The 21,579-nt window shown below is 45.4% G+C and overlaps 1 protein-coding gene across 1 annotated transcript in view; it reads left to right on the forward strand.

Moving 5' to 3' along the window:
• Positions 1 to 21,579, forward strand: part of magi2b (membrane associated guanylate kinase, WW and PDZ domain containing 2b) — a 65,980-nt gene that overhangs the window by 4,833 nt on the left and 39,568 nt on the right. Inside the window, exon 2 of the mRNA XM_071537741.1 lies at positions 12,266 to 12,382. Within this exon, the coding sequence (XP_071393842.1) occupies positions 12,266 to 12,382 (117 nt within the window). The remainder of the gene's footprint in view (positions 1 to 12,265; positions 12,383 to 21,579) is intronic.

The following is a 21,579-nucleotide window of genomic DNA, read 5'->3' on the forward strand; positions in this document are numbered from 1 at the left end:
GCCTCCCTAACACTGCGCAGCAGCGCTCGGCCACAGCCTATATAGGGCAGGCCAGGCCAGGGAGCTCTCTATTTACTAATGAAACTGTAAACAGGGACTCAGCAGAAGGCTACAACCACTTTAGCTGAAAAATAAAACTCCCCCTCATGCTGTAACATTCTATCCATCAGCTTTGTGAAAATCGAATTTAAAGGCTTTCTTTAACGTGCTAAAAGGGGGAAACCATATGAGCAGAAAGTTCAGAGGCACTGTCCATTTACGGCTATTCAAAACTTACTTCATACATATTAATGTGCTTACCATGTTGCAGCACAAGGTCATCTGTGTGTAATTCATGTTCCATTATTTCTAGAATCCAGATTTTAGTGAATGTGGGAGGCTGTACAGTTTCTGACTGTGTAGCTATTGATGTCCGAGTCCTGCGCTGCCAGCGCTCTTGATGTGGGTACAGTATGGAGAGACAGATGGAGCAGAGGGAGAGAGGGTGACCTTCTTCTCCTCTCTTGTCGCTTTGTTGATGAGAAGCTTGAAGAATCAGCGCATAACATCCTGTCTGTGTTGTTGGTATTAATAACTCACCAAGAGATGAGTTCTGTCAGCGGCAGAGAGGCTGATTTTATTGAGGCTGGAAGCTGCCGGAGCCAAGCTCAGAGGATCAAACTCCAGCTCAGCCAGCCAACGACCAAATATCTAACTGGTCCAGTTAAGTGAATTAGGTCAATGTAATTCTCCTCACCATGGACACACTGCATGGGAGTATCTGGGACTGTGTCGCTGCATGTCTATGCCAGTTTGCAAAATGTAGATAGGAGTGGTGTGTGTGTGTGTGTGTGTGTGGCTTGTATGTGTGTATGTAAGAGTAAGAAGGACAGTGAGAGAGTTCCTCTGCTGCATGACTGATAGGAGGACTCATTGTACCATTTTTGCCAAACCTCACTTCCCTTCAGTCATACAGAGATCGGTTTCTGCCAACCACGTTGATGTGTTAACACCACACCAGTCACTTTTCAAACGTCTAACCCACAGTTATTTTCATAATGGTGGCGTGTGATTGGTTGTGATGCCCTGTGATCAGGAAGTGATTGAACTGGAGATTTAGACATAGGGACCCATATTCTCCTACACAATAGAGTTGTCATTTTCATAAGTCAGAGGAATGAGTCAGGATCCCAAGGCTGTTTTCCCCAGGATAACAACACCGACCTTTTAGTGATGGATCACCATGGCAATGTGACTATATAATGCAATGTGTGAGGTCGTATTTTGAAAAAGAGGCCATATTTCACATGACAAGGATGTTGCTATTAAAAGCAATTCATCTGGCTGAGATAAAACACCATATTCTTATGACTATTCATGATGTTTGTGAGTGTGTGTGCGTGTGTGTGTGTGTGTGTGTGTGTTAGAGTGTGAGAGAGAGAGAATGGGAACGTATGCAAGTGTGTGCTTGCATACATTCATTGTGGGAACAACAATAAAGCGTTAGGTTGTGGATGTGTGTGCAGCATTGCAACATCAAACTCTGTTTATTGGTAAAATCACAGTACCAAAAAATAGCTGGACAAAGGTCTAGCCAAAAATAATCACGGCTGGACTTCTGACTTCTGAAAGACTTTGCACTTAGGGTAGATGAAAAAACATTTCAGTTCATGCTGTCATCAGTGCTCTATAGTAGCCATTTTCATTCTTTCTTTTCATTTTGTTCATGTACTTGCACCTTTAAATTTGTCAAATCAATTTAAATCAATCTAATTATTTTGGCTGTTTTTTTCTCCAGCTAATGGTCTACCAGTGTGTGGAATATATCTTTGACTTTTTACTTCATCTGAGAATTAATTCCCTGCCTCTACACTCAGTCATCAGAGCTGAGCAATAAGAACGCGACAGCACTCTCCTGTATTTGTACATCTAAGAAATATCCTTACAAAGTGATCCTCCTCATGGAGACTCCCGTCTGTGGTCTGGGCTGACTGCACCCTCTGTCCCTGCACCCTGTCTCCCCACCTGGCCCCCAGCCGCTGCAGGTGGGAGAGTTCAGTGTGGCTGCCATAGCTTGGAGGCACAGCCATCTCTCACCTCCAGAGATGGAGGCAGCCAGGACATCTGGCTCCCCTCGACTGCTGTGTAAACACGAACTGAATGTCATTGAATCAGTTTGTGTGTGTGTGTGTGTGTGTGTGGCAAACACCCCCACAGACAAATTCACAGATGTATAAGACACGAGGCCCGCTTACAAAATATGTTGGTAGGTAACTTTGTGCGTATGACAGAGAGCCAGGTCTATGCTGAGGCACCACCAACATCATATAGCATCATATCTTATTCAGTCAGACATGGCAGCACAGAAGGCTGGGGAGGGTTTCCATTGATTAAAATAGTGCAGATTAGCTAGGAGCGCTAATCTGATCGCTTCGCTGTGGGCTTGAGATCTGAATGAGAAGGATTATAAAAGCCGGCGTTAGGAGCCGCTCCAGCTGCAGCACTGGAACTGCTGATTGGCTACCAACAATGTTCTGCTCTCCTCTGAGTTTCAATAGAGGCTCGCCATCATTCCTGAGATGAATGTCTTGGATTGGCGCCAATTTGGTGTTGATATACACGGTATCACGAATACTGAATGTACAAAATTTTAGGGACATTTTCCTCATATTGAGTTGCAGCCCCTTTTTTGCACAATGCACATCTCAATCGTCTCAAAGCTTAAAAATCCTTCTCTAACTCTTTACCTACATCTCCCTCCTTTGTGATTGGCACAGGTTTAATAAGGGAAATCAATAAGAGATAATGGCTTTATGAAGAGAGTAAGCGTTTAAAGAAGAGATGGTTTAGTGGTAATGCTATAATTCATGAAAGAGTAGGATTTGATTGTGAGAGAGTTAAATATTTGGAATGAAATTGCAGTGCTGAGGCAATCAGTCTCATTGCAGCATAACACAGTATCCTATCTGACTGAAAGAAATCTCATCTGATTTGTTCAAGTGCTTGATTTGCATTCATGATCATTTTCTTACTGTAGCTGATGCTTCCTGCCAGTAGAGGACAGTAGCTGTCTAACCAGAGTTAGGAGACTGTTGGCTCTAGAAGGTGGTTTTCTTTTCTGTACCACAACTCTCACAGGTAGTTTGGAGTGGATTTTAGGTTGAACTGCAGAAGTGCTTATTTGATCTTCTCTTCTTTATCATAAATATTATAAACAGCAGTTATTCTAGCAATGGTGACTGTAATTTTCTTGTCTGACAGTTGTTGCTGTCCGAGGTGCTGAAGTGCGCTATAACAGTATCTGAACAGCGTTACTGGTGCTATAGGAAGTCCAGTGACTGCAATTATTACCTGAGCACCTCTGCAAATTTTATCCCATCTGGAATGACCATCCTGCCAAAGTCCCCTGCTCCCCCAGCAATAACTTCCAGCCAGAATTACCTACTGTGTGCGTATGTGTGTGTGTTTTTAGAGCGAATCAGCACTAAATCAGCTGTAAACATGGTTATATGGCTTCTATATACTAAAATAGCATTAATCCTGTACTTAATTTCAAAATCTGCTTCTAGGGGCAGAAAATTGTTGTTGCACCGCTCTCTCTGTAATGAAACTTTCAACCGTGTTGCACTTCTGGCCACAGCTCAGTCAGTGATGTTGGGACAGGGTATCTCCACTTTGGCAGCGTCAAATGCTTTGTGATCAGAAAACTGTTAACGCCCCCAAGTAGAGACGGGTGACCTGTCATCACAGACACACAAACCCCTTTTCACTCTCGCCCCTCACCTCACTTTTCTGCATCTTTCAAAACTGTGTGCAAGGCAGAGACTAATACAAAAACAGTAGAGTTTACGCACACTTAAAGAAATCCCCAGAGCCGTTTATGATTATATTTCCGTTCAGAGTGTTGTCTCAGTCCAAATCAGGGTGATTACTACCAGCTGAGATATGAAGAAATTATTTCTTAATTTTGTTTGTTATGATCAGATTCGCAGACACACAGTTTAACGCAGCACGCTTAATTCAGGTGTGTCAGAATCCTTTAATTTTAGCTTCGAAATCAATCATCTATTAGCTTTGTCAGATACATATTTATGTTATCACAACTAGCTGTTTATAGTCACTTAATAAATCCAGTCTCTGGGCACTTATGGTAATATTAAAAATATTTGGAGCAACCTACAGTATATGATGATGAGTATCATGAGATATCTATCACCTTCTTGATGAGCCCAAACCAAATATCTATGTGAAGAAGGCCTATGAGCCATTTCTCACTGACTTCATCCCCTAGGTGTGTAGATTATTCCTGTTCATATAGTTCATCCTAACATGTTGTAATGAAGAAAAGAATGGAGCAATCGGGTCAGTGCAGTTCAGCTGAATTCAGCTCATTTTAGTTTGGTTTAAGCAGCATGAAGTGGCCCTTAATCACCACAGACAGACTTTATTAGACCATCAGACCATAGCAGCCAAATGGAGCACTGGAACAGAGAATCATTACGATGCTCAGAAGGCGGTCTTCTCTCAACCACAACCACAATTATTAATTTTCAGTATTGACCAGGAATGCACCCCTGCTGGTGTAAACCCCCCAGGTTATGGACCACTGCGCACCCCCCCTCCCCGCCTCCCCCCCCTCCACCCTCCCAGTGGGTTTCATATCACTTTCTATTGCCTGCTAACCCATCTCTCTCTTTTCCCAACTGTTACTCAGTTACTCAATCACGTACATTTGAACACACACAAACACACACACATACGCGCACACACACACACACACCCTTGCCCTCTCTCTCTCTTAAGTTTGATTTCTTGACTCTGCCTCCACACTTCCTCCTCTTTTCTCATCAGTCTGTTGCTTTGATTCTCATTAAGATGCATCCTACTCGTTCCTCCTGATGGAGTCTGAGAGCGCTTGAACTGGAAAGAGCAATCATGAGTGAAAAACACTTCTACATATCCATGATTAAAACAGGGGCCACACACACACACACACACACACGCACAGTAAACACACACCACCTTGTGTCCATCAACATGAGAGGTGAGTGCAGAAGGGGGAATTCATTTGCTCGGGGTGGGAGGAGGGAGGTGCGCGGCATATTAGGGCCGGCAATTCTTGTAATCCCCCTCCTTTCATCTTGATGTCTCATTTGTAGTGTGAGCTTGTTTCTCTTCATGGTGACACAGAGGTTGTAAATGTGTGTTTGGCCTTGATTACCATGCTATAGAGAAAGACATGAGGAATAAGGAGGAACATCATCATTAAGACTGGTCTGAGGATAGGGGAGATCAATATTAAGACCTTTAGGAGAGAGGCTCTGTCATTTACTATTAATAATGGGCCCTGCTGCCTGCTGTAATAATGAGTGCTGGAAACAGATACTTCATCCACAGCTTAATGGCCATCAGAATAGCACTCCCACACGCCGTAACTACTGGTACATACAGAACACATAAACAGACAGGCACACATACTTTCTCTCTCTCCCTCTCTGTCTCTCTCTCTCTCTCTCTGTCTCTCTCACACACACACACACACACACACACACACACACACACACACACACAGACAAGCACGCACATCCCTTCTGAGGCCCGCTCAAACTGCCTGTGCCTAATTGGGACTATAAAACAAGAAAAACTAGACTAGGTCAGTTCAGGGCAGCCTTAACTGAACCACAGGAGAGGTGGATCGAGGGAGGTGGAGAGAGACAGAGAGTGTGTGTGTGTTTCTGTGTGTGTGTGTGTGAGTGTGTGTGAGAGAGAGAGAGGGAAATTAAAATGTGACAGGGGTGTTAGAGGGAGGATGAGAGAAGAGGGAAGATAAATTCAGAGGGAAAGAATGGCAAGCAGGGTGATAGGAATGAGTGGGGAGAGAGAGAAACGGAGAGAGAGGGCAATTAGCAAAACAAATTCCTCATGGAGGAGGAGAACAAAAAATCCGTTTGGATGAGGAAGCAGAAGAATATATGTATTTTTTATTTGTTTATGTGTGTGTGCATGTGTGCATGTGTGTGTGTTCTGTGGAAGAGCACGAGTGCTGCTGTGCGCTGACTCCTGCCCTGCAGTTTTCTCTTCCTCTCTAGCCTGTGTGACCTCTTGTGGGAGTATGGGCTAGTTGTGTATAGGAGTTATCGATCAGATAGTCTCTCTCAGAGTTTTCTTCTCCATGACAACCACTCGGGTACCACTTCACCTCAGCTCTCCCCAAACCCCCCCGCCCTGCCCGCACAACTCAGATCTGAGCCTTTAACCAGCCAGCCAACCCTTCAGTTTATTTAACGCGGTAGTATGTGGAAACTGTCAGTATGTGTGTCTGCCGTGGCTCGGAGTGGATTAGGTGTATGTGTGTGAGAATATGTGTTTGTGTGTGAGAAAGAGAAGGAGAGAGAGTCTGTGTGGGATGGCTTTGCAGAGGTTGCATGTGATGTGTGTTTTGACAACCAGAGTTTCAAGTGTCTAGACAATTATATGTCAGCTGAGTGTATTTTTTTAAACAATGTTACACCGGTTTCCTGTGCTTACGTCTCACTGTGACGTGTGTCCGTCTGCACGTGTGTCTGTGTGTGTGTGTGTGTGTGTGTGTGTGTGTGCATGTGAAGGTATGAGTATGTATGACGGAGCATGACTACAGGGTCGTGTGCAGTTAGAGCTCTGCAGATAAACTTTGTGAGGAGAGAAACTCAAAGAATCAATGTGACTGTGCTTCCCTCCTCTCTCAGCCTCCTGGGAGAGTGGGCATGTCAGGCCTAATTATGCCTTCCCAAATCAAACAAAATGGCTCCTGTTGGTTTATACATCTATCTGATCCTCCCTCAAGCCTAATGTTGCTGTAGATACACACAATGCAAGGCAGCTGTGTTGCCTTGTTAGAAGTGAACAGTATGTAAGAATCATAAGTGCGCTTGAAGCTGCAATATGCAACTTTTTCACATTAGAGTAACAATAATTAAATAGCATATATTCTATCTTATGTCTGTGTTTGTCTGTGACCCTGTGTGTACCTGCCTAAATCCCCCGGCCTTCCTGATATTGGCTTTTCAATTATGTTTGGATGTTTTTAGAGAATACACCATTCACTGTGGGCCAGTGGAGAGCTGGTTGTGGCTGTCAAGGTGAGGCTAGCGGCCACAGAGCAGGAAAGTCAGCAGCAACAATGGTAAGAGCAGAAAGAGCAGCGGAGCTAAATAGCAGACAAGTCTCGTTCAAAAACACGGGTGAACACTGGCCTTGTGTTTCTTTAATTGCAGATTGCCTGCGTTCACCGTTACCTCAGCCTCAGGCTAAATGGCATTTTAAAGTAGACAGCTCATCAAGATGAATGACAGGGGCGAGAACTTGACCAACCGAGGGGGAGCAGGGTGGGAGTGACGATACAGTTGGCCGCCTCAAGCTGAAAAGTTGTATTACTATTACTGTATTGTAGCTTTAATGTTGTTGTACTGTACTTTCACCTTTATGGCCAAATGTCCTCACAAGGATAGATAGATGAAGAAAATCCTGCAAGATGTTTATTGGTTCTCACACAGTCTATAAATCCTTTTTTTTTTGTGCCTTTTTTGTCATCTTTGGTGGTATGCACTCTGCGGTGTTTTTACACTGCACTTCCCAGAGATCACTTGGCAATCAAACATTTTGGCCAGTGGTGTGACGTCTTTCTCTTGGATTTTCTGTTGATGAAGTTTGAGTTTCTGTAGGCGGCGCTCTTTTCTTTGTTCATCCATGGTGGCTATCGCTGCTCATGCTAACTACCCAGATCTTCTTCTATTTATTCCAAACAAACCACTGTTGCTGCTGCTGGAAAGGCAAAAAAAGGATTTTCCCCTGCCATTTACATCAGTAAAATGTAAAATCTTTCATGAACTGGATATAGGTTGAATCACTATTGTGTCATAGCAACCGACGATAGAGAGTAGCAAAATTTATTTAGATATAAATGTTGCAGATTATTACCGTAAACTTAGTTTTAGGGGTTTAGGGAAAGTACAGTGTAATGTGTGTGTGTGTGTATATATATGTGTGTGTTTGCACTCAGAGTTGAGAAGAAGCCAAAATACAAAGCAAATTAAAATGTTATTTGTCCCTAAAATGGAAATACAAATTGGAAGAGTAGCTCTCTATTGAATATGTGGCCATGACAGGAGAGGTGAAGATCGTGGTGCACTTTCTATTATATTGTGAAACTTCATTATGTGAAGAATGCATTTAAGCGAAAAACACCAAGTTTCTCCCAGTTAAATGAGGAGGAGAAAATCCAAACCCTCCTTGGGGATGGAAACATGGAAACATTGTTGGCTTGGCTGCTCAGTATGCGTCAGAATTCAGAGCCGCAGGGAAAGCAACAGTAAGTCACAGTAAGTGTGTTTCTATTAGCAATCATAATTATAATCAAGTACAGGCGCTTTGCAGAGGCATTCTAAGCACCATAGTAACCATAGCAGACGCCAACAACTTAGTGGAAGAACAGCACCTCGTTGAGCTATTTGACCCATTTCAGTTTGCCTTTCGTACTCTTTTGTGATTGTTGTCATAGTTTAGGGAAGTAAGAGTGTAGTCATGCTAATGCCTTAGACTTAGTTACTAATCTTGCTAGCTAACTAGGTATGGCTAGCTAAATGGCTAGCAGTAGATTACATTGTGTATGCTAGCAGTCGTGTAGACGTTTCCTTCTCTAAAGCTGAGTAAGATTTCTTGATGATTCCTACTTGGTTAGCTAGTCTTACATTTGTGAAGCTACAGCTAGTTAACATTACTCACCAGATATGAACTGATCTTCACCTTTGTCATGAAATTCTTACTATTTATTGCACAATGGTTGCACAGTTGCATCTGGCGGTGCAGACTCTGCTCTCTAGTATGAATCCATGCAGCATGCTAAAGATTCAGCAGGAGGCCAATTAAACCCCCAAGGGTGTAAAGAATAGAACCCAGCTGACGCATTATCACCAGATATTGAATATATGAATTCAACAGACAAGGCCACAGAGACATACCATCACGAGTATATTGATTAACAGAGAGGAGGTTGGGGTGGAGGAGGGAGGAGCAGCTCAACCAGAACCAGCAGCGTGCGGCAGGTAGGAACCGCAGGGAAGAATGAGGAGCTGACAGCTGAAATGGGCCACATTGTTCAAGTGTCAAAACGTGATTGGTGTTTGTTTGGATCAGCTGACGGTCAGTTTACGCATGATGATTTTACGTGTCCTGCCTGAACCAACGCAGTGCCTCACTGAGCAGACCCTGTGCTGATTGCTGTCTGCCTTGATGTCTTTGCGATTGATTGAAGCTATCTGTCTTCTTTTCTCTGATAATTGTTTTGTTTGTTTCTCCTTGATTTTTGGAAGCCTATGAAATTATTTATTCTCTGCCAATTCCCCTGCCTTATTGGAACAGCCAAACAAACAACAAAAGTTGACCACGGTGTTTACAGTGTTGACAGCAGTAGGTCGGACTAGGCAGTTGCTCTGGAATTATGTGGTGGTCTTCCAACATGGCCGCTAGAACGTTCTAGAATGCTTCTGCAACGCCTCTATTCAATTTTTTGCTTCAACAACATTAGTGGCCCAAACATTTCTCTGTATGTTTTTGATATGATTATTCTGCATTTTAATATATTGAAATTTGGCGAGATTTTAACAGTGATGCCAATAAAGCTTCTTCAAATAGACACAACTTCCAGACCCAGCTGTGCTTCCTATCCAATCCTGTCTCAGTACTTATATCATGAACGTGCGCTTCTGTGTTGGTGTTTGTATCTAGACCAAATATTGCCCAAGACTGCGCTCTGGGCAACTTCACTGGCGTCTGCAGATGTGAGCTCATCAGCCGTCCGTGTGTGTGTCTGTGTGTGTGTGTGTGTGTGTGTTTAACTTCGGTGTGACATATGCTGCTGCGTTTCATGGTATTTATTTCTAGTCAGTGACGTTTACACAAGGTCAACCAGGGAGAGCATCTGGTGGGAGAGAGTTACAATCTTTGAGGAGTGTCAGGGAGCATCTGGGCACACCCACACCCAACCCCCCCCCCCCCCACACACACACACACACACACACACACACACACACACGTTCACAATTATCCATGAATGCATTCACACACATACAAACACTTAACCTTTATGAACTCTCTCTCTCTCTCTCTCTCTCTCTCTCTCTCTTCCTATCTATCTATCTATCTATCTATGCATCTCTCGCACACACACACACACACACACACACACACACGCACACGGACACACTAACCATACAAAGACACAAACACTCCGGTGTAGTACAGGCATCAGCAGATAGGGGCTGCTGCAGGACTGTGGAAGCTCTCTGGCCAATCGGCTGGCAGGTTGCTTGGAGCCCGGCTTCCCACTGGCACATCTCCTTTTCCTCTGTTGTCTCCCGACGGTCGTCGTCTCTCCATCTCTCCGTGTCTCGCTCTCTCCCTTCCCCCATCCCCGTCTTCTTTTCTGGGATTAAATTATCTGCCGTCGGGGGCTGCGTGCCCGAGCGGTGGTTGAGGACCGGAGGCAGGGGGGGACAGTGAGACTGACCGAGCCAGCAGAAGATGTGCGGCGGTCGGTTACGAGGCTAGAGGACGCCTGGGAGGACAGGCTGTCTGTGGATGTATACCTGTGGAGAAAGGAGCTCTGTTACCAGCATCTGGGCCAGCTGCTGATGAGGTGCTTGGACCGCACTGCCTTTCTTTCTCTCTCTCTCTCTCTCTCTCTCTCTCTCTCTCTGTCTCCCTCTCCCTCTGCATATGTGTGTGTGTGTGTGTTGGTGTGCATGTATGTGTATTGGTGTCAGTGTGTGTCTGTGCATGTCAATGGATGGATATGGACCATGTCTGTGTGTGATGACACAACTGGGTGATGTGATGTCTTCCTATGTTGATATGAACACTGCGACAATCCTAATATTGTTAATCAGGCTTTCATCCTCTCTCCCTTTGTTTTCTGGCTCTCCTCTCCTCTCCTCTCCTCTCCTCTCCTCTCCTCAGCCTAGCTCTGCCGTTTGTGATGGAATTCACCACAGCGCTCCACAGCCTAGCTAAAATGGTGTCAGTTTTACATAAGACGTTATTCCAAAGGACAGATTGTTGTTAGAGACTCGCAGTCGGGCTGTCACCTGTGTCAGCAACATTTTTTTTGTCCATGTTTGCCTGTGCATCTGCACTGTGTGCCCATGTCCATGTAGTGAGAACCCATGTAAAGGATTTCTTCTCCAGCGGTAGGCTGTGCATTCCCCTTGAAGGGAAGGCACTGCATTAATCTCAACGGGTAGGCCGAGCATTGTCAAGTCAATTTGGCAGGAGGTAGCTAGAGTATGCATGAGCGAGAAGACACATTTGTCATTTGTAAATGCATGGCATGTAACCTCATCCCTCCTGCTGTCGAATATGATAGTCTTGCATACAAAATGTTGTGTGGAGAATAACTTCTCCTCCTCCGTGATCCTCCTGGGCTTCTCTGGTGGGAGATGAAGGGAGGAGAAACTATTCATGGACATTATCACACAGTATGTGTGTTGCAAAGATGTGTTGGCATCTTTTTGGTCTTGTTATTTCATTTTAAGGGTCATGTTTGTCTTTTTTTTTTCAGTGACTTAATGAAAAGGTCGGGATGCAATAATTAGCTTGTGTAGCTAATAATCAGCAGAGACAGAGAGGCAGAGATGAGGTGGTGTGAGCCTCTGTCCTCTGTAGGCCTTTGTCACACTCCACACCCAACCTGCTGACACCACACGTTAGGCCCCAAGGGGACCACTGGTGTACACAATTACCATGATCTGTGTGTGTATGTGAGCGTGTGTTTGTGTGCGCTCGCCTGTGTGTAGTAACCTAATCTTTGCCATTTTTCTCTGGTGTGAGAATCAGCGTGTAATGAAAGTGAGCAGTGCAAAAAAAAATGACCACCCAAAATTAACAAGTCATTCATTTTGGGTGTCATAAAATCTATTTTTCTTTAAACAAGTGAAAAATTCTGCTCATGGGATGAGATCATTCCACTTGTTTCCAGTGCAGTTTCACTTGCTTCATGAATTTTCTGGAAACAATTTTCAATATCTTGAAATATAGCAGAATAAGGCAGATCATTCCACTAATATCAAGAAAATGACGCTTCTTTCACTTACTGTAAGAAAAAACGTTTTAAGACTCAATAGCAGATTAAACAACTTGTTAATATTTGTTGCAGTGAGCCAAGTGGGACTCGCCTCATGTATAAGATATGTTATCAAATGACAGCGTGCTCTAACCTCTCTCCTCCTGTGTGTGTGTGTGTGTGTGTGTTTAGGGGGCGTGGTTGACAAGGATTTGCGGCACTACCTCAACCTGCGCTTCTCCAAGGGCTCAGTGGACCACGACCACCAGCAGATCATCAGAGACAACCTCTACCTCCGCACCGTTCCCTGTGAGTCCACCTCGCTCCGCTGCTCGCTCTCCTCTCTCCTTCCATCTCAACCTTTTCCTTCTCCAGCTCCTTCTGGCCCTTGTCACCCCCCCCCCCCCCCCCCCACACACACACTGCACATCTCTAGTTTCGATCTGTAGGCTTCAATCTCTCTCTCTGCCTCGCCGTGTCCCTGGCCTGCTCCGTAAATGTCTGTCTCCCTGATTGTCTTTCTCTTTCTCTCTCTCCGTCTCTTTCTTCGATATCATTTTCCCCCTCTCTTCTCCTCCCTCTGCCTCGCTCCAGCTCTGTTTCGCTCTCTATCTCTCTCTTAGCTTTTCCTCTTCGCCCCGGGGATATTGCCCTGGTGTTTCTTCCTAGCACACACTCTCTCTCTTTCTTTCTTTATTTCCTCTCTCTCTCTATCTCTCCTTCTCTCCCTCAATCGTCCGGCCGCCGAGCTCTCAGCCTGAGGTTTCCACGGCAACCACCCTCTTGTCTCCAGGCCTGCGTTGCCGTGACGCCCTACCCCCTTCAGCACACGCTATTCATGCACAGCACACACACACGCACGTGAACACACACACACACACACATATGCACAGATATACAGAGATGCCACCATATTGGATGCAACCTGCACATTTTAAAGATGGCAGTGACACACACTACAATTATATGCGATGAAATGCAGCACTCCTCTCCCACAGAAAGAGAACTAGCAACATTTTTATAGACTGACAGTATATGCGACTGTGTGTGTGTGTGTGTGTGTGTGTGTGTGCATATACATGCGTGCAAGGGTGTGCATGCATGATGGGCATGTGTGTGCGTATTGTGTGTATGTTTGTGTTTGCTTTGTGTGTGAGAACTAGAACACTTTTATCTGTTGGACAGTGGTTTATTGACAGTATATCTGATGTGCCTGTGTGGTTGTGTGTGTGTGTGTGTCTGTGTGTGTTTGTGCTTGTGTGTGTGTGTGTGTGTGTGTGTGTCTGTGTGTGCATGTGTCTGTGCGTGACTGTGTGAGTGTGTTTGTGTGTCTGTCTGTCTTTCTGTGCGTGTGTGTGTGCATGTGTGTGTGTGTGTGCATGCATGCATGCACGTATGGGTGTACATGCATAATGTGCATGTGTGGTGCATGCCAGATACACAAGTACACACACAGACACATCATGCATGTGGATGTCCATGTTTGTGTGCTGTGGTTCCATGTGTGAGCCATTTAGCGCTTTGGGTTCTGGGTGCTTGTGTTTCCGGTGCGTCTGCCTGCTGCCTGTGGGGGGACGATGTCATTGCTGTGATTGACATTGAGGGGATGCTGTCCCCAGCAGCTCCGCCTGCTGTCAATACACAGTGCAGCTAGTGAATCAGCTTCTCTGGAGACTGAAGCAGCTCCGACGGTCGGCTCTGCAGACGACACACATTACTGCTTTCATCTAACATGTGGAGCGCTGGATCAGTTGACGCTCGTCATCGTGTCTCTGCTTTGTCCCAGTGTGACACGTTTCAATATCCTGTAATAATAACCGTCATCATGCTATTTGGGTATTTTGCAAGCCCTAAGCCACTGGTGGTTGAGTTGAATCTCAGCGCACTAATCAGCTGGCTGTGTTTGTGAATGGACAGAAGCTGGTCAGCTCCCGCCATGAGTAAAAGAACCATGAGAAAGCGAAGCTGGGATTTGACGTCAAAAATGGGTTGTTTATGCGTCGGCTGAGCGGTTCTACTACACTGGATGTCCTCGGCCGGTGTGTTGAGCCGATGACACAGAAGTGATTGTTTAATACGCTCCCACAGCTGCACAGTTCCTGAGCCTCTCTCCCTTTTTTTCCTCTTCCCTCCCTCTCTCCTGTCTTCTTCATCTCTTTGCTTTCATACTCCACTCTCTCCTATATGCCTCCCCTCCTCTCCCTCCTTCTCCATCTCTATCTTTCTTTTGGTCTCTGTCTCATCCGCGCTCTCCCTCCCTTTCTTTTTCTGTCTAGACACCCCCCCCCCTCTCTCTTTCTTTCTCTGTCTCTCTCCCTCTCTTTCTTCCTCCCTTTTGCAGCCTGTTCCCTGTGTAACAGTGCAGTGAAGGCAGAGTGACAGGGTGACAGTTAAGGTGATGGGGACTGGCTGAGGTTCAACACTGCAGGTCCTGCACACTTCAGCCCCGCCGAGGGCGAAGGAAGGCCGGGGCAGATTTAGTAGTACGAACCGTGTTTTTGTTGCACTTTTCAATTATAGTCTCCCTCGAACCCGTCTGTAGCATGGAAAGACAGTTATTTTGTGTGATGTGTGAGCGGTAATGACATCCCCGTAATTAACTGCCTATCACCGAACAAAGCTGATACAGTGTAATGAAGATTATAGACATTCCAACACATAGACCTCCTGCACTGCGCTGTGCTTTGAATCATATGCTCGGTACTTGAATTAAATTGAAATGCACTCACTCGGTTTCCGCTGCCCTTGTGTGATATGTGAGTCTTCCTACAGTGATTCCACAAATGCTATTCTCCTTATCTCACTGACCTGATTTCATTTGCCTCTGGTCAGCAGGTCATCTGTATTGCATAAGGCTGGTGCAGGCTACACACTCGTTCCATGTGTGAGAAGGCAGTGTGAGACTCATAGAAGAAACGGTCGCCCCGTCATTAGAGTGACACAGCATCAGACGGCTAAAGAACCAGGATGGTACTAAGCAGTGTGTTTGCTGCTGCCCCAGGCCTGCAGGCTGTTTGTTGTTGTGGTTTGGAGCGTTATAAAATCAGTGTTTTTCTCCCATGTCTGCAGCGCTCTGACCAAGCTGTCACTGCGAGTCTGTCAGCTTGACAAGCAGACGCCACTCTGCATCACAACATGCTGTCACACTGAAGGACGTGGGAGGAGAGGTGTGTGTGTGTGTGTGTGTGTGTGAGAGAGAGAGAGAGACAGAGAGAGAGAGAGAGAGAGAGAGAGAGAGAGAGAGAGTTTGTAGCTAGAAGGCTCACGTGCTGACATCAACCCCTCCATGCTATTGCCTCATTCAGCCCAAGGAATGGCTGTTCTCCTCCAACATAATAGACTCTAGCAGATAGTTTGTTGTCCGATATTTGTAACTATTCACATATTTTAATGTTGACTCCAGACAGCCTGCTGTATCTGTCCTTGTCTCTGTTTTTGTGTGTGTATGTTACTTTACATGTTCATTTACATGCACACTTGAACAAACACACTAGTAATGCTACTACTTTGAGGACACATGCACACACACACACACACACACACACACACACACACACACACACACTAAGAAAGTGACTGACATCCATCACAGATTTAGTTTGCCTTTAGAAATTCCCTTGTTTCTCTCTTCTTATACCTACACACACGGATGTGCACGCACACCACACACACACAAGAACACACACACACATACACACACACACACACACACACACACACACACACACACAGGCACACATGCACTCGGACAGGGACTAGCACTTTTCACAGACTTATACAACAAAAAAAGAGAGAACCCAGATCGAGCAAGAGTGAATCAATAGTTCCACACTGAGAGGGAGAGTGGTGAGGAGAAGAAAACAGAAAGGCTGAGAATGAGAATATGGGAGGGAGGTGAGGCCAAGGGGAAGGAGGGGAAACAAGATTGAGCGGAGGCTTCACAGAGGAGAAAGGGATCATAGTTTGCAGGTTGCAAGATTTGATAAGGCTGTCACTATTTGATAGCTGGACTATCCAACTTCCTAGCTTCCTAGACTAGAAAGTCACCGGCACCATTTCACTTTATTTAGTGGGATCACTCGACAGCAAGATGACCACTTCAGACGATGAGTTAGAGCTTCCGCTGTTGAGGAATTTAGAGAAGAGCTTTAGATAGTTCTACTCTCCGCATATGGAGAGCGTGAGTGCCTCCTTCATACGAGTGGAACTGAGAGTATAAGAGAGGGAAATAGGGCTAAAGGAGAAAGAAGAATAGGCAAATAGATAGGGAGAAGGGGGTGGGGGTAGAGTAAATGGAGAGATAGTTGAGGGAAGATGGATGTGGGGATGAGAAAAGAGGCTGGGAGGAAAGATGGAAAGAGGGAGACGACAGGGAGGGAGATGGAGCGCAGAGAAGAGGGGATCAGCAGGAGGGACGGGGGGCGGGGGGGGAGGGGGGGGCACGAAGGATGGAGTTTGAGAAGGAGAGAGTGGATGCAAGAAGATGGGAAGAGGATGGAAGGATGAGCCGAGCGGAGACGCAGGGAGTCGAAGGAGGGACGTGCGCTGAATGGGGGCAGAGGGAGATAGGAGGGAGCCTCGTAAGTCATTCCCCTGAGGACCATCTCCTCTCCTCCACTCTACTCAGAGGCATCAGTAAAAGGCTCTATAAATAGCTCCAACAGTGAGCAGCACGTTTCTCCAGTCAGATAGCCTATAAATACATGCAGCTTCTGTCACTTCACATCCGCTCCTCTGGACGCCCGCTGCCCTGCAGCTCCCCAGCCTCCGACAGGGAATCCTCCGCTGGAGACTACAGACGAGGAGGGGATAAAGATGTTGATGGGGAACATGTCCAAGATGCTTAGGATGGTTAGAATGGATGCTGATAGGGAGAATGGTGGTAACAATGGCTGTAATGAAGATGACTGTGATGATGACAGAGTTGCCAATGTGGAGTTAGCTTAATTTGATCCACTATATAATGAAATAGCTCAGGCTGACTCTAACTATGATGATCTGCTACAGCATTTAGTCAGACATATAAAATCAAACACACTGTACACACACAGGCCCAGACTCTGAAGCTCTAAGCCTAATGTGGGCCTGATGATGATGATGGTGATGATGATGAGGAGGAGGAGGAGGAAGAGGAGGAGGAGGAGAAGGAGGAGGAGAATGGTCACAATGATGACAATTATTCATATGGATGAAGGAATATATATGGATGAGGATATTGTTGTGATTATAATGATGATGGTGAAGTTGGATGAGGTGGTATAGATATGGTGATTGGGAGTATTGTTTGATCAGTGTGTGTGTGTATGTGTGTGTGTATATGCATGCTTGGGTGTACTTGTGTGTATGTGTGAATGTGCATGTACTGTATATGTGCGTGCATACTGTATGTATGCATGTTTTTTTTTCACTATCACATTGATTATTCTGTTTGTGTGTTGAGATTTAATGGGCTGAGCTGATAAATGAATAATGGGTGCGTTACACACCGTTCTCTGTTGCAGTTGTGTGTGATCAGATTGTTTCTGTGTGTGAGAGAGGAAAATGAGAGAGAGAGGAGAGAGAAAGAGAGAATTACACCATCCCCCGGGGACTCTCTCCTTAAAGGGGTGATTTGCCTGCTGGCTTGCTCTTGTTAAAGGGGTGGCTGACATGCTTTGATGTGGTTCTATACTCCCTGCAGTTTGATTGGCACGCTGGATTAATGTTGTTCCACAGATGAAAGAAACTGCAAGGGAATGATATGAATTTTATGAAATGAAAATAGCAAATATTGAACATGATTAATGAATTGGTTATGTTTGCAAAGCGCTTTCCATGTTAAGCTTTGGACAGGTGTCATCTCACCTCTTTGCCTCTCCTCAATATGATCCTCCCACTCAGCAACTAAGCAGAAAATGAGGTTCTTCTGAAGCCTTTTATATTTGTATTCCTGTCTCCATTTCTACCCCTCCAGCCCCACCCCGTCTCTCCCTCTACTTCTCCTAAGATCAGTGTAATGTGCCGTGATAGGCCAGGTGCTGGGTGAGCGGCCCATCTTGTGATGGTCAGTGTGTGCCGACACTTTAGAGAGACGCTTCTGCTCTTCTGTTTACTCTGGTCCATCACTTTCCGCACGCATACACACAAATGCACATACGATATATAAAAAAGCTCACATCGACTGCATGTGTGACTGACTGTGTGTGTGTGTGGGTGTGCGTGTGTTCATTATCATGAGCCCCACTGTCGTCCTGCGTCAGTCAGTGCTGCAGACTAATAAAGGTGCATTTCAGCCTATCAGGGCTGATTTTCATCACCACAGGAAACACCTCAGTAGAGGGGTAATTTCTCAATGTCACCCAGACACTGATCCACCGAGCAGCACAGTAGTCTTCGCAGCCACTAGTGGACCTGACAGACAGACACTCGTATGGAGGAAACTCAAACAAACAGACTAGATGCAGTTGTTCCAACATTAATTAACTCTGGATTTATGTGAGGTCGCTGTTCTGTTGATAGGTTTTTGTAGCGCGGATCCAGTACCACTAGTGCAGTTCCCGTTCACAAAAAAAAAAACACACAATAGGCATAGGCTATCAGTCGCTTGCTTTGAGCCCCGCTGCTGCACAGAGCGCTGTTCACTTGTTTATTCAAAGTGTCGCGTGTCCAATCCGACACTGCACGTCCTTGGGTCCCCAGCAATACACCCGCCAAGTGTGAAGTAGATCGGACGAACGGTTCTCGAGATATGCGAAGGACACAGATACAGACAGATTCCTTGCTTTATAGTATGATGAATTGCTTATGTTGACTCTGAAACTATGTAACTATTTGAATTTCCATCTGACCATGTGAATACAAATTTAATTCTACATCATTCAAATGGCCATGTGGTTAACAAGCATACATAAACAAAAACAAATCAAGTTAGGAGTTTTGCTTGCCACTTTTTGAATTCCTAACCAAATCCAGCGCGCATTAACATTGTATACAGGCTTTATTCAAACTAGATGAGCAGATGTTGACTGCATTGCCGGTAGATCTCCATCTCAATACAATCTTCCTGGAAAGTCTTGCACTTTATGAAACATCGTTGCTGGCTGTACGTTTACTCGAAGAACCGTGTGTACTACAACAATCTGCCATTAGCTCTTAAGCCCAGTGTGTCTGCAACTGAGCTAGCAGCCCAATCTCACAGACGTCCTACACACTATCTCACTGCTGACTGCGGCTAGACAGAATCTGCGGGGGCAGAGCATCCTTCAGCCTGCTAGAGTGATTTACACTGGAGAGGTGACATCCAGCTCCCCCACTCCTCCCAGCCTGCAACCCCCACCTAGGTCCAGCCTGGCCGGTTAAACGCAGGCCGAATTACTGTGAGGTAACCAGGTGTGAGCTCTCAGTGGCCAAGCTGTGACTGTAATTGATTGATGAAGTGCAAGGCGGCGAGAAACACGGACCTGCAGCCCAACAGGGCTTGAGCTAAGGACCTCTGAGATTGTGAGTAGTGAAAAGGCTGTGTATGCAGAACGACCTTGTGTCGGATCTGACATAAATATTATTTTTGTACGGCGAACGTAGATGTTCCATCTTGTTGCCATGGCAAGGCTGCGTTGCCAGGCACTGACGTGTTGTCGTGGCAGCAGACACTCCTGTCAGTGTGTTGCCATGTTGCGTCGGTGCATCTGTAATCTGGGCTTTGTAGTGTAAATAAGGATGCCTCTGTGTGTTCGATTCCTATAGAACTGCTGTCACACTTCACATCTGCCTCTCAGCCTTACCAACCAGGAGGGTGGAGGTGAAGGGAAGGGGGGGGGGTGTGGGTGTGGGTGGGAGGAGTGAAAAGGAGGAGTGAATGAGAGCGAGATGTGAGACCAAAGTGCAAGACAGAGCTTGAGAGAGAGACAAAAGAAGAGAGAGGGATAACGAGGGGAAGAGGGAGCGGATTAAAAAAGACAGAGAGGGAGTAATGGGGACAGAGAGAACCAATAGAAGAACAAATGGATGGAAGAAGCAGTGAGGCAAATTGGAAAGGAGAAGGAGCAGAGCGAGAGAAAGAGAAGGGATAATGGGGAGTGAGAGATGGAAAGACATCTGGATAGATAGATAGATAGATAGATAGATAGATAGATAGATAAATAGATAGATACACACATGCATACATACATACATACATACATACATACATACATACATACATACAGTATATAAATCCATACATACATAGATGCATAGATAGATTGTAGGTAGGGAGAGACTGAGACAGAGCACATGAATGAGACTGAGAGAGAGACAATGAGTGTGTGTGTGTGTGTGTGTGTGTGTGTGTGTGTGAGTGGGGGGGGGGGGTTGGAGAGACAAACAAACATAGACGGTCCTCATATCGAGATTGTCTGGGCTCCTCTCTGCTCTCTTCCTGCCGTGGTGCTCTGCTTGCTCTGTAGTGAAAAGGATGCTGGGTAAACAAGTTCAGGGTTTTAAGGACACAGTGTATCACTGTCTATGTCTTTTCCTGTTTGTACGTTTTTTGCAGGATTGACTGAGAAGCACGTCACAATTCAGATGAAAGACCTGCATTTATATTTAGAAAAGAAATGTGTCTCTCTCCACTACTTTCAGCAATATTAAAGCTCTCCGCTTAAGTTGTACATATATTAAGCCTTGGGGATAGGTGTGCAATCAGATCTGTAGCTGGATGGTTTAAGCCCGGACCTCCTCAACCAATAAACCTAGGGGATTATTCTGAAGGAGCCTCGTGCCTGTTCATTTTTGGGAGGGTATTTTTAGTTACTATTAGATTCTGTCTCAATTACGACGCCTCAGACACACCGGCTGCGTCATTGCGTTGTGTCTAACACAAAAGACGTCAGGACTTGAACACAGCGAGCACCATCAGCACCCTTTTAAATGTCGGCCTCATTTTTGAAAGCTTCCGGCTCTATCTTGTGTATTTATTATGAGTATTCCCTCCAAAATTCAAGCATTGGAGGAAGCCAACAGAATATTTTGATCTATAATACACAATCAAATATATAATTACTTAAAATAAAAGACAAGTAAATTCAGTGCTCATAATCTGATATTATTGATTAAAAATTACTGACTAGCTACCAATGGCTAGCGCAACATTGGATATTTTGATGCTTCCAGTCAGGTCTATGCATTGAATTTGATGTAGACATTGGATAAATCCAACCGGTTCTAGACCCAAAATGCACTGCAGCTGCTGCACCACACAATAAAGCTATCCTCTACTCCCGAAGCAGCCTGATGGATGGATGATATGCTAAGACAAAGAGAGGGTTGTGGGATTTACACTGTGAATGTGCGCATTGAGACACAGAACAGGGAGCTCACGTGGGACTATGTATATCCAGTGTTTCTCCGCCATGCCAGCAGCGGAGCCGCCCCGCTGTTCATCATCTGGGCTTGCTGCTCCACTCCAGACAATTGCGGTACAACTATTCCATGTATTACAAGTATCCAAATAAGAGTCATTTTTGAACAATAGGTCTGGGAGCAAAACA

This window comes from Centroberyx affinis, unplaced genomic scaffold (genome assembly GCF_046629955.1).
Source record: "Centroberyx affinis isolate AG114_WGS23_722 - 3 ecotype Tasmania unplaced genomic scaffold, CSIRO-AGI_Caff_v1 ptg003110l_1, whole genome shotgun sequence".
NCBI lineage: Eukaryota > Metazoa > Chordata > Actinopteri > Beryciformes > Berycidae > Centroberyx > Centroberyx affinis.